The sequence below is a fragment of the Pseudophryne corroboree genome, chromosome 1 (assembly GCF_028390025.1).
Source record: "Pseudophryne corroboree isolate aPseCor3 chromosome 1, aPseCor3.hap2, whole genome shotgun sequence".
Classification (NCBI taxonomy): domain Eukaryota; kingdom Metazoa; phylum Chordata; class Amphibia; order Anura; family Myobatrachidae; genus Pseudophryne; species Pseudophryne corroboree.
The window spans coordinates 1,193,186,623-1,193,201,008 of NC_086444.1; the positions used below are offsets into that span (position 1 = coordinate 1,193,186,623).

At 42.1% G+C, this 14,386-nt stretch overlaps 1 protein-coding gene across 1 annotated transcript in view; it reads right to left on the reverse strand.

Annotated features, from left to right (window-relative positions):
- Positions 1-7,199: 7,199 nt before the first annotated feature.
- The window catches only part of LOC135016964 (uncharacterized), a 315,998-nt gene continuing 308,811 nt past the window's right edge, over positions 7,200-14,386 (reverse strand). The window contains exons 2-4 of the mRNA XM_063952910.1: positions 9,028-9,096; positions 8,740-8,952; positions 7,200-7,957 (exon numbers count right to left, since the gene is read on the reverse strand). Coding sequence (XP_063808980.1) covers positions 7,263-7,957; positions 8,740-8,887 — 843 coding nt within the window. The 5' untranslated portion in view covers positions 8,888-8,952; positions 9,028-9,096 and the 3' untranslated portion in view covers positions 7,200-7,262. The remainder of the gene's footprint in view (positions 7,958-8,739; positions 8,953-9,027; positions 9,097-14,386) is intronic.

Genomic DNA, 14,386 nt, shown 5'->3' on the forward strand with positions numbered 1-14,386 from the left:
AATACTAATGAGGCACAAGGAAAAAAGCAGTTAAGGGAAACCCAAAGTGAATGCAGGGTATAGAAGAAAGAGAGTGAGGAGGAAAAGAGAACAGGAGAGAAACGCCGGGAAACCACTTATCTGCTCTTTCCAGGCACTCAAAAGGAAGTGCTGATGATGTAACTGCCTATATATACCCCTCTTATGTTACCTCCCCTAACTACCCTGATAGGCTAAATCAAAACACAATCAAAACCCCTCAAGGAGGAGCTAATCTACCTAGCAAATAGTCCTCTTTCTTTAACCCATCACCTACCAAAGACTCCTTATATAATTTTGTGCCTTTCCAGCCCTCATTTACTCTTACCATAGTCAGGTGTATGATTAACCAATCATACCAAAGCCATTTTCCCTATGATTTCTGATGCGGGGCTCTGGAAGGTAAGTACAGGTTGAGTATCCCATATCCAAAATGCTTGGGACCAGAAGTATTTTGGATATCTGATTTTTCCGTATTTTGGAATAATTGCATGCCATAATGAGACATCGTGGCAATGGGACCCAAGTATATGCACAGAATGTATTTATGTTTCATATACACCTTATACACACAGCCTGAAGATAATTTTAGCTAATATTTTTAATAACTTTGTGCATTAAACAAAGTTTGTGCACATACACACAATTCATTTATGTTCCATATACAGCTTATACACACAGCCTGAAGGTCATTTAATACAATTTTTTTTAATACTTTTGTGTATTAAGCAAAGTTTGTGTACATTGAGACATCAGAAAACAAAGGTTTCACTATTTTACTCTCACTCAAAAAATTCCGTATTTCGGAATATTCTGTATTTCGGAATATTTGGATATGGGATACTCAACCTGTATTGAAAGTATGATTCTAACAGTTGTAAAATGGTATAAACCTAAAATGTTATATCATCCCATTATAATATAAACCTTTCAAGCAAACGATTAATAAACCCCCAAATTATACAGTTATACCTGACATTCCAACACAGCTCTAATAAAAAGTAAGAGTCAAATATAATTTAACCAATCCAATGAAAAGCTGATCATATGTTAATTTGAATTATTGCCGAGCCATCAGTCGGACGGCGCCTGCTCAGTTTGGGAAGCATATGTCGGATTTTTAGCATTCGGTTTCAGAGGAGTGATAAATAAATTGTGAAGTTATTTTTTAAGAACAGTATAAACACCCTGGTTATTTTATTTATATTATGCAGCTCAGTAATACACAGGCTTTAGTACAAAGTATTGTGAAATGGTGGCCGTGCATGCACTTTAAATATTTTGTTGACTGCTAAAGTCGTATTTATCTTGATTTTAATAAACATTCTCAAAAGGTTAAAAAAAGTATTTTATTCTTTCCAATCCTTTTCTCAACCTTCCAAACCCTTGCTATCTGTCGGAATCCCGCCCCAGGCATTGCACTGCTTCCTAGTTATTGCAACTTTTCCAAGTTTTTGAAGATGTTTCAACTACTTGGGTCAAATGGCCGCAACCTGAGAAATGTCTCCAGAGATTCAGGAAGTGGAAAAATAAGACGTTATAACAGTTTGCAGAAAAATATTGTATGTCAAAGTTTAAATGATAGATTGCCTAAATCAGGGTTCCAGATCTTTAGATCTGCAAGAAGCTGTGGAGTTATAGGCAGCATTGCTTTGCCCTAAACAAAAAAGTTATCATTCTGGTACTCAGTGCATTTTAGTGAAACATCTGAAATACATATATTTGAACATCTTAAGAGCATTGAACAAAACAATATAAGAAACACTATCTTCAGGGTAGATTTCACCAACCTGTCAGATCTACTCTTGATTTCCTTAGTATCACATTGACTTTTGGCCTCCTGTATTCCAATTTAAGTGGGCTAGTTCTCGGCAGCATTGATCTGTTATAGATTTGTGCCCCAGGACATAAACCAAATCAGACACAGTTTTCATCATAATTTGAATGAAGGATTAACAGCGACACACAGGAATTCAAAATAGTCTACTAGATGCGTAAGTTTCCTGTGAACTGAGGACGAGCTGTCTTATGGAGTCCATTATCAGCACATAACAAACACCATCCTGACTGCCAATGTAGTTCTGTAAATTGGAAGGGCTCTACTGTAATAATAATTTATTTTTTTATATTTTTATTAATTAAAAGTTAATTATATAACGCATACGGTTTTGCTCATTGTTTTTTTCAGACAATATTTGGCAACTCACATTAGTCCCTGCCCCAGGGGAGCTTACAATCTATATTCTTTGGAAAAAAGAGGGGAGGGGGGGGGGGGGTAATCCGCACTGGCCTGATCCAACTGGGATCAAAGGATATATTTGTGGTGTTTAACAAACCAACATATAGAGCATCATATCACATGGTATAATCCTACTGAACCACAAGGTTGCAGGTGGTCCCTAGAGTCAGGTATACGATGTATAAACCAATGGAGGAAAAAGAAGACTCTTTTGTTGGGGTACTCTTGACTGAAAATGTAGTGTTTGAGTAAAACATTAATTTCTCTCAACAATATATTTTCAGTCAAGAGTTTGTTTTATACAATCTATATTCGTACCACATGCACACATATACATACATATTAGAGTAGAGATGAGCGGGTTTGGTTCTCTGAGAACCAACTCTCCCCGAACTTCATGCTCCGAGCCCGGATCCGAGTCCGTCTCAGGATTTTCTGCAAGACTCGGAAACCAGAATGAGGCAAAATGTCATCATCCCACTGTCAGATTCTCGTGGGTTTTGGATTCCATATAAACAGCCACGCAGTACTACCATTTTCACTCTGGACTTGGAGAGTGAGGGAGACAGACCTCTGTCTCTCTGTGGGTGGTAATGTCAGGTGGGGTCACTGTGTGCTCTGTAGGGTTGCTGTTGCTGTCACTGTGGTGACTCTGTGATGTTAGGGGTGCTGTCCTGGCTGTCACTGGTGTTTCATGTGCTGTTAGGGGTGCTGCAGCTGTACATGGGTGTTGCTGTCCTGGCTGTCACTGTGTTGTACAGGGGGCAGGGGCACTGTCATCCTGTATGCAGTGAAAATACAGGAGTGGTGCTGTTAAAATAAAACTACACTGGTCCTGTATGCTGTAAAACTGCAGGGGTGCTGCTGCTAAAATAAAAGTACACTCATCCACTATGCTGTAAAACAACAGAGGTGCTGCTGTTAAAATAAAATTACACTGGTCCTATATGCTGTAAAATACAGGGGTGCTGCTGTTAAAATAAAATTACATTGGCCCTGTCTTGTATGCTGTAAAAATAGAGGGGTGCTGTTGTTAGAATAAAAGTACACTGGTCCTGTATGCTGTAAAAACTACAGGGGCACTGTTGTTAAAATAAACATACACTGGTCTTGTATGCTGTAAAAATACAGGGGTGCTGTTGTTAGAATAAAAGTACACTGGTCCTGTATGCTGTAAAAATACAGGGGTGTTGCTTTTAAAATAAAAGTACACTGGACCTGTTTTGTATGCTGTAAAAATACAGGGCTGCTGCTGTTTAAATAAAATTACACTGGTCCTGTATGCTGTAAAAATACAGAGGTGCTGTGACAATAAATGGGCACTGTTCTGTGTGCTGTAATAATAAATAGGTGCTGTCCTGTGAAATGAAGAACAAAAATTTGAAGGATAAAATAGTGGAAGATCAGGAACTACTTCCAGTTCCTAGTACTAGGGCTGAAGCTGCTGCTGCCACAAGTAATGACATTGACGATGCAATTCCATCAACATTGTCTGCTAAGGCCGATGCCCAATATCATAGAGGCATGTAAAATCCAAGAAGCAAAAATTAAAAATAAGAAAAAAAATTAAATTATCTAGATGAGAAACGTAAAATTGGCAATATGTCATTCACGACATGAAGTTGCAAGGAAAGGCTAAGGCCTTGGCCTATGTTCATGACTGGTAGTTCAGATTCTCATAAAAATGTAACCCTCCTCCCTCTCAAAAAAATGGAAAAAATTAAGCGTGTTAAAGCACAGGAAAAACGTATTTTGGGGAGCACCACCAATCCCTGTATTATTGATTTTGCTGACTTAACCATCAAATGAAAGGAATTTGGTTATTCATTTGTTTTTCTGTCTCCTTATGCAATTCTAAGAGGGTTAATAGGGCTAGGAGTGATCCTGTGTGGTAAAACCCACCCTTTTTTTCTGCTTTTTAAAGCACAGGAAAATACAACTGTGCGTTAAAGATATCACATATCCCCAAGGAGAGTCCAAGGGGTATATTTACTAAGCTCCCGATTTTGACCGATTTGGTGTTTTTTCTTCAAAGTGTCATCTCGGGAATTTACTAAACTCAAATCTCGGCAGTGATGAGGGCATTCAGATTTTTTTGGAAGTCAAAGAATAAAAATACGAATGAATACACCATCGGTCAAACGCGGCTGTTTAGGTATACAACTCGGTAATTTACTATGCATTCGTATTTGAAATCTCTACCGTGAAAGTGCATTAGCGGCCGTGAAAAAAAGCGAATCGTAAAAAAAGGCAGGAAAAAAATAGACCTGCTTTTGAGAAGCGTGTTTACATGTGTTTCAAAGTCTACATTAATCACACCTGCATTTTTGGTCCTTTAAAAGGGACCCAAGCACATTTTTCACATCTCTCACTCTGAAATGGCTGCTGCCGTGTGTAGTACTGATTTCTTGTTTGCTGTGGGATACCTGAGAGTGCTCCATCAGGCTACAATAAACCAGGGCCAGGAAACTGAACATGGTCAGCAGGTTGTCCAGGTTCCGCGGAGGCTGCGCAGGCCTCGTTTTTTTAGGGGGCGTTTAAACTTAAACGCATTGGCTGATGACCAGGTCATACAGATGTTCAGGCTAAATACAAACATAATTTTCCGTCTGTATGACCTTGTCAAACTGGACCTAGACCCTGAGACAGCACGCTCTCGCTCTGTCTCATGCCTGGACAAACTCCTGGCTGTGTTGCACTTTCTGGCTACTGGCAGCTTTCAGGCTGTGACTGGCGATGTAATTGGTATCTCACAGCCCACCTTTCTAAATATTTAAATCAGGTGAGTTAACACATACATACTCCTCTATGTCTAAGTTGTGCTTCTGTTATGTAATATAACACAGTATTGTATTTTTTTAAAGGTCATGACACTCACCTTATATTTTGTATTGTCCACTCAGGTTTTGGATGCTTTGTATCCACACATAGATGCCTCTATCTGCTTCCCTACCCAGGAGTCACAGTTAGTCATGGGCAAAGTGATTCACTGAACTGAGTTGAGACACATGACTCAGTTCAGTGAAGTGTCTCGAGTCAGTGTCTCGGCACATGAGTCATGACTCATTTGTATTGGAATGTGTTGCAGAGACTGCACATGAATCAGTGAGTTGCCAGTGCTGGCAGATCAGTGCTGGACTCATGGAGGGAGTTATTCAGCTGCAGTGATTGTGCAGTGTATCTGGGGGAGGCAGCTGCTTATGCACTGATTGTTAATAATATATTAACATAGATTCACTGTTATGTTGATATATTACTAATAACCACTTATTGCACACTAGTTACAGAATATGCACATTACTTCTGGCTGAGGAGAGAAAGCTTAACAGCCATGAAACACATCATTCAGTCTGTAACTAAACCAAATAATTTTTTTTTTTTTTTTTAACTTTGCATACTTTGCTAATTGGATGATTTTAGGTGGGCTTGGATTTATTATATTATCCACTATCTAGCCTCCAGGGAATTTGCCATCCACAATCACATTGAGCAGGATCAGTGAGCACTGAGCTGAGAGCCCTGTACCACAAAGGGTCCACCTCCTGCAGGCTTATGCTGCATGAATCAGATCCATCCACTGAGTCACTGAGTCTACACAGTGTACAACTGTCTCACCTCACTGGCAGACTCAGGATGAATCATGATTCATGACATAACTCAGGCACAGCAGCACAGCACTCACTGACTGGTGAGTCGTGACTGCTCCCTCCCCCCTCCCACTGGGTGTCACCTGGTATAGCCTCTGGCCAATCACAGCTAAAGACACTCAGCAGAACACACTGACTGAAGGATACACTGAGTTTCCTCCCTCTGGCTGAGAGAGGCTGCTGCTGCAGCTGTCTCCACTCATTAAACAGTGAGTGACTCGAATCATTCACACTTCCTGATGATTCCAGTCACTGTGCTGAGACAGTGAGTCAGTAGCCATCTCTAGTCACAGTGGCATGCAGTCAGGGTAACTTTCTATGAGCTTGCTGGCATGCCCAATGTGCTGGGTGCCATAGATTACACACACGTTGAGCTGAGACCACCTAGGGGCAGGCAATACATTTATACCAATAGACATCTGGCCCACTCCACTAATGTCCAGGTGGTTTGTGTTGCAAATCTAAAAATTATGAGTGTTGTTGCAGGTTACCCTGGCGGCTGCCATGACTCCTTCATCCTCAGTCAGTCATCCCTCTTTGAGAAATTTGAGGGCGGACAAATGCCTGATGGATGGCTGCTGGGTATGTTCCTAATTTGTTGTGTGTATGTGTGTTAACCTCAACATCGTCATTATGTTTTTAATTATTTACCTAAACCACATGTCCTAATGTTGGCTATATCTGTCTTTCAGGTGATGGGGGATATGGCTGCTTCTCTTGGCTTCTTACTCCATTGTCCCAACCTGATTCCCCTGCTGAACACAATTACAATAACGCACATAAGTCCACGCGGAATGTGATAGAAAGATGTTTTGGTGTGTTGAAATCTAGGTTTCGGTGTCTGGATAAGTCTGCAGGACTTTTGTTGTATAGTCCCTCAAAGGTGACTAGGATTGTGTTCTGCTGATGTTTTCTTCATAACATGTGTTTGTGTCAACATCTACCACATGTTGAGGAGGAGGAGTATGATGTTGGTGATGAAGAAAACTGTCAGAAAGTAGAGGAGATAGAAACATCTGGCGACAGTGTGAGTACAGATGTACGGAGGCAGGTAAGGCAAGAACTGATTCTGCGCCATTTTACCGGTATGTCTTAATTTTTCTTAATCAAAATTGGCTAACCCCAATCCTAAAATATATGTAGTTATGAATTCTGTTTGTGATGCGTTATTGTTTGCTATTAGGCATGTTGTTTACAGTTAGTCAATAAAATTTTCGTCTTACACTGTCAGTCAATAACAAATTAAACATTACACATATAGCGTTTGAGTAATTTATTACCTTAAACACTTGAATTTGGTTGGCCACAATTCTATCATCTTTAAATATCTTTGTAAATACTGTATATTTTGTTGCAGGCTAGCTCATTTCCTTGTTTTTTTTTTTGCTGGCTGCAGAGGGTTGTGATGGCACATTGGGCCGAGTTCTGCTGGATCGTCTAACTAGGGAGGTAACTGGGGTCTGGCTAGGTGTGGTTGTCCCTGAGCTTGAGCCTTGTTGCTGGGATGACAACACATTTATGTTTTGGCTCAGGTTGTTGAGGCTTGCTGTGAGTTGTGTGGTTGCGGCTATGTTGTTGGAGATGATTCTGGACAGGCTTTCGGTGATTAACTGATTGTTCTGAATGATTTGAATGAGGGCTTGTTGATGGCGGTGTTGTTCGTCCATTATGCGCTGAAAACTTGCTATCAGTTGGCTGTTGTCTGCTCTCATCTGCTCCATGGTATTGGCCACTCTGCCAAGTGGCACAATCAGTCTGCCTGAGTTTCTACTGAGTCTAGGTAGATAATGGGGCAGACTGGCAAGATATTGGCTGTGTGTGTTGAGACAGGCATAGTTTTGTGCCTGTTGTGTGGCCCAACTGGACCAAAACTCTGGTCCCATTTGTGGCTGGGGTGGTGTTGGGCTCAATTGGTGGGTGGAGGTTGTTTGGGGTGGTGGAGTTATGTCAGCCGGCGTGGTTGGCTGGTTATTATCAATTGATTGCAGGTGGAGTGTGAACGTTTGCTGCAAGTCAGTTTCCTGCTGGGTATCCTGGGGCATGATGCCTGGATCTGTATGGGGTTGAAGACAGACACAATTTAGTTACTGTTGGGCTTCTGGTTGGTTTCAGCTTTACGTCAACATGCATTACTTCTTAATATGCATGTTGTAAATTATAAATAGAGTGTGGGCTAAACTTAAAATATTATTGTACATTATTTTAGAAACATGTGGCTTCTTAGGTTCCCTACTCATTACAACAATCTTTAAGGTAAATGTTGGACTATGAGTTTTACTTAATGGCCAAACACGTAGAAATGTAAAAATTCAAAATTCCACCATTGACATATTATGTTTAAAGCTTTCTTTTGCCAAACAAACACAATACATTAAATGTGTTCAACAATACACTCATACATTGTTAAAGGCTGTCAGTCTTGCCCAGTAAACTTTTTCAATTATAGTGAAAAAACATATGTTAAAAAATATGGTTGGCAGAAGTGGGCACACCTATTTTGCGCATATTGTTAAGTTGAGATGTGAACCACGAAATAATGCTTACCATGGGGTCAAATTACTAAGATGGAAGTTGGATTTAAGATGGGATGTTGTCCATAGCAACCAATCACATTGCAGGGATTATATTCGAGAAGGTGCTGTATTAATGTAACGTAGAATAGGATTGGTTGCTATGGGCAACATCACATCTTAAATAGAACTCCCATCTTAGTAACGTTACCCCCATGTGTTTGCTGGTGTGGATTAGTACAAGGATGAGTGTGTGCTTTTGGTCATTTTTTTTTGTGTGCAAAAACACTGTGTAAAAGGCATTTTTTTTTTAATGTTTACTCACCAGACAGCTGAGTGGGTTGTGGTTCCTCGCTTTGTGGACTGGCCAAAGGGGCTTCTGGTGGCTGAGCCAACACAGTGGAGATGCGCCGTTGTGGTGGAGAGGATGCGGGTGTAGTTACCGCCTCAAGACGGCGTCTCTTGCTACCCATCTTCTGGACACTGGCAGACCCCTGTGAATGTCGTCTTAGTGGAGTGTGGTGCGATGATGAAGTTCCTATGGGATAAAATAGACATTATAATTCTGTCTTTCTATGTGTTTTCAGAATATGTGTATCCACAAAAATATTACCTGCATCGCCAGCATCCGCATCTCTTGGCAGTGTGGTTTGTGTCCTGGCTGTGCTGGCTCTCTTTCGTACTGTAGAAATATGAAGTTTGACCTTATGATCATTATATTGTGACTAGATATTTAATCAAAAACCTTATTGTGATGTGGACATATGAAGAACATTATGAGAATTAAACAAAACTTTGGTTATGCTTTTCTGGCTGACTCCTCCTCCCCCTCACTAACCTCCTCCACCTCACTCACCTCCTCCACCTCACTCACCTCCTCCCTCTCACTCACCTCCGCCACCTCACTCACCTCTGACTGGGACAAATTCCGGACAAACAACAAATAACACTGATAAAAATAAAACACAAAACACACTCCTCCACTACCACTACACAGCACACACCAAACACACACACACACACACACACACACACACACACACACACACACACACACACACACACACACACACACACAAACAATGACAATAGACTGAATTTTTTTTTACAAAGACAAAAAACTAAACAGACTTTTAAATTACTACACAAGTATGACAAGACTACTTACACACACAGTACAGCACTCAGCAATCACAAAAAAACACCTCAAATCCTCCAAAAACTCCAAACAACTCTCCAACACAAAACACCACTTCCTCTCACTTCTCCACTAGCTAAACCCACGAGGTTCGGTTGGTTTGGGGCGGTTTTATAGTAATGAGCACAGACACTCCTCCATCAGAAAACAAACCAATCACGGACGAGTGACAAAAACGAAAGTTAGAAAAAAATCGCGGCCGGGAACGGAAAAACACTGCCGTAACATTCAAATGATGAATTCGTAAAAAAAAACACAACACGGCCGCAAAAACACAAAATCAGCCACATTCTACCTTTGAAAAACACGAATGACATCGACATCGAAAAATGAAAATAATCAAAATACGACAGCATAGTAAATAAGGCGTAAAAAAATAAAAAAGTTGCAAATTCACACATTCGATGCCAATCGTGATTCATCTCCCACCAAATCGACATAAATACGAATTTTAGTAAATATACCCCCAAGTGTGTCCGCGGTTTCATCTTCTAGTTCTGACCTTCCCAAGACTGTATGGAAAGAGGAGGCTCCTACCACTGTTTGCATGCTCCCTGCAAGTGCTGGGAGGACCACTGCCAGTCCAGTTGCTGATATTGAGATTGAGGATGTCACTGTAGAAGCACACCAGGATGAGGAGGTTATTGGTGTAGCTGGCACTGAGGAGGAACTTGACAATGAGGATTCTGATGTGGTTTGTTTAAATAAGGCACCAGTGGAGACAGTTGTTTTCCATGGAATGAAAAAGCCCATTGTCATCCCTGGGGAAATACCAAAAAAGCCACCTCTTCAGTGTGGAATTATTTCTCAACAAATCTGGACAACAGGTGCCAAGCCATGTGTTGCCTTTGTCAGTCCATAATAAGTAGGGGTAAGGATGTTAACCACCTAGGAACATCCTCCCTTATACGTCACCTGCATCACATTCATCAGAAGTCATTGTCAAATTCAGAAAGTTTAGGTAAGAGCGTAAGCAGTCCACTGACACCTAAATCCCTTCTTCCTGTTGTATCCAAGCTCCTGCAAGTCACACCACCAACTCCCTCAACGTCAATTTCCTCCTCAGTCAGGAACATCAGTAGTCCTGCAGGCCATGTCACTGGCCCAACCGACAAGTCCTCTCCTAACCAGGATTCCTACCGAGGATCTTTGAGTGGTATGCCGACTGCTGCTGCCGCTGCTGTTGTTGCTGCTGGGAGATGATCGTCATCCCAGAGAGGATCCAGATCCAAAATTAAAACATAAAACCCAAAAAGTGTCCGCCGCACATCTCTAATACACACTAGTGTTAATTTTTATCTGGAGCCAATTAACCTACCAGTGTCTGAGGAAACCCACACAAGCATGGGGAGAGCATACAAACTACACTCAGTTAGGGCCTTGGTGGGAATTAAACCCAATACCTCAGTGGTAACCGTCACAACAACTGTGCTGCCACAATTGTATTTCCTTGGATGCGAATTTGGAGAATCAATAGGTGTTTCCTAAGTTGACAGCAGAAAGTCTAGGCCATGAGTTCCCAAAATCAGTCCTCAAGTTCCCAATGTTGGAATATAGTGCACTCAGTACCTTGTCTCCTGTGTATACATTACACTGGATGAACATCCTCTAGTGTTTATCCTCTAGTGCTGTAGCATCAGGGAGGCGGAGACTGATGGCTCAGTTCCTCCATCAGTGGAGAGAGAAGACAAAGTTCCTCCTGCAGTGGAGAGAGAGAGAGACAGTTCCTCCTGCCGTGGAGAGAGGGAGACAGTTCCTCCTGCAGTGGAGAGAGGGAGACGGTTCCTCTTGTAGTGTATGTCGCACTGCCTGAGCGGGATGGAGAGTAGTGGGCGGTGTGTGTTCCTTCTGCACGGACTTGCAGCCTTCTATCCCATACTGTCAGAGTCACTACCTTACCACAGCTGCATAACGTATAGCGATAAGTACCGCGCTTTCACTGTACCAGCCTGTTATATATATAAGTGAGTTACTGCTGCTGCAGAACATCTTCCGCATTAAAAAGTGTTGTCTTTGTATGTTAATAAACCAGCGTTCTGGTTAACTATCAATTGTGTGGATTAAGATAACTATCAAACACCGCAACACTCTGCCAACAGGTTATGGGCCCAGCCACGCATGTTTGAGTGATAGCCCAGAACAGAGGTACACAGAACAAAAGTACAACAGATTAATTTAAAGAAACATTTTATTTAAACGCTGAGAAGATGCATAGCACAGGGCACAGCATGAACTTTGAAAAATTGAAAGGTTCAGAGAACTAGACTACATGGAAGTTGGTGGTCAGGACAGCAGGGAATATAATTGGCACAGAATTGCCCACAGTAGAGGAGGTATATATTAAGAACAGTATAAGGAAAGGAAAAGGCATCTTAAAGGATTGTCAACATCCATACCACAGTCGGTTTGCTCTTCTACCTTCGAAAAGGTGTTTCCGCAGCATTATATCCAGAACCTCACGGTTCAGAAACAGCTTTTTTCCATCGTTTATAGTTAGAGATGATGGGTTCGGTTCCCTGAGAACCGAACCCCCCCGAATTTCACTACCCGAGTTCGGATCCGAGTCAGGCTCAGGTTTTCCCGCCTGACTCGTAAACAAGAACGAGGCAAAACGTCATCATCCCACTGTCGGATCCTCACAGGGTTTGGATTCCATATAAGGAGCCGCGCGTCGCCGCCATTCTCACTCCAGCATTGGAGAGTGTAGCGAGAGGACATGTCTCCGTCTTCAGTGTCCTGCATCAGTTCAGTGGTAGTGTCTTGTGCTGCATCAGTCCAGTCACAGCGGTGGTGTCCTCTGCTGCCATATGTCCAGTGCTGCTGTATAAGTCCAGTCCAGTGATGCTGTCTTGTGCTGCATCAGTCCAGTCACAGTGGTGGTGTCCTCTGCTGCCATATGTCCAGTGCTGTTGTATAAGTCCAGTCCATTGCAGTGGTGCTGTGTTATCCTGCATCAGTCCAGTGGTGGTGTCCCTGTGCTGCTGTATATGTCCAGTGGTATTGCCATATATGTCCAGTGATACTGCCGTATATGTCCAGTGATACTGCCGTATATGTCCACCGGTACTGCCGTATAAATCCAGTGATACTGCCGTATATGTTCAGTGGTACTGCCATATAATTCCAATGGTACTGGCGTATAAATCCAGTCCAGTGATACTGCTGTATATATCCAGTGATACTGCCGTATATGTTCAGTGGTACTGCCATATAATTCCAATGGTACTGGCGTATAAATCCAGTCCAGTGATACTGCTGTATATATCCAGTGATACTGCCGTATATGTCCAGTGGTACTGCCGTATAATTCCAGTGGTACTGCTGTATAATTCCAGTGATACTGCCGTATAATTCCAGTGGTACTGTCGTATTTTCCAGCGTTACTGGTGTATAAATCCAGTCCAGTGATACTGCCGTATATGTCCAGCGGTACTGCCATATAAATCCAGCGATACTGCCGTATATGTTCAGTGATACTGCCGTATATGTCCAGTGGTACTTCCGTATAAATCCAGTGGTACTGGCATATAAATCCAGACTATTTATAGTCTGATCTGGATAATACTGTCCATAGGAGATCAATGTTTCCTAAAGAGCAATATTTATATTTATTGACCTTCATTTAGCGAAAGGAGCAAATCTTACTAAACAATGCAAATTTACCCTGGGCAATCCATGTTGCAATACAAGAGGAGCTTCCATACGCTAAACATGCCTGCATACTTAAAGTCTTACTCTGCCCTTTCAGAAGATCATAGAGGCCCAGGAAACCCAAAGTAAGAGCACCCCCTCCCTCCCTATTTCTTACAAATAAAAATGCATTAAAAATGTATTTTAAATTGATTTTAATGCTTAATTTTATCAAAATTGACAAATAAAATAATATACACATATACTCATATACTGGATTATTGAAGATTTCTGCTTCTCTAGCTTTTTTTCTGAAAATGAAGCAATCAGTTTTGAAAAATGCAACTTTCGTGCCACGTCACAGTTAATATTGAGAATGGCCAGCTCATTCGATCACTCTTGTTCCACACAGTAGTTGAGCGATGACATTTTTTTACATTCATTAGCACATTGAACCAGAAGTAACAGATGCTGGCAGGTAATGCACAAAGTAATTGTGATGTTGGGAAACACCCCAGAGAGTCCTATAGTTCTAAAATTTCTGTAACAAGTTCCTTTGGCTTGCTTTCCAACTTTCAGTTTGTACTTTACTGTAAATTAATTTCAGGAAAATTTGTTTGTCACTGAAATCATGGACAATATATGTCTTGTATGGTTGCTGAATGTTTTCAGCTGTGAAGCACAGGTCTTCATTACTCATTTTGTGGAACTTCCAAAGAACCTTATCCACTTGCCTGGCATGGTCACATCAGATGCGACCATGCCTGCAAGTGCTCTATCTGACCTGGTTGCAAAGGATGCGTCAGATAGAGAGTCTTAGCAGTGGCGGGGAAGAGAAACTACCCACCGCTGCTGCTGTCAGAGGGACCAGAAGGTCCCACTGCCTCCCTGCACTCTCCCTTACTGATTGCCGTGCTGCCGATCACTGCTGATCGGTCAGCACGGCAGGACCCACCAACTCCAGCGCCAGCGGCTACAGACAATGGCAGCTGCTGGGGAGTGTAAATTAACCCTCCCAGGCCACCCTCAGAATCGGGTGGTCTTCTGTATGCCGGCGGTCGGGCTCCCGGCGCTCAGTATACCGGCGCCGGGAGCCCGACAGCCGGCATACCGACACTTATTTTCCCTCGTGGGGGTCCACGAC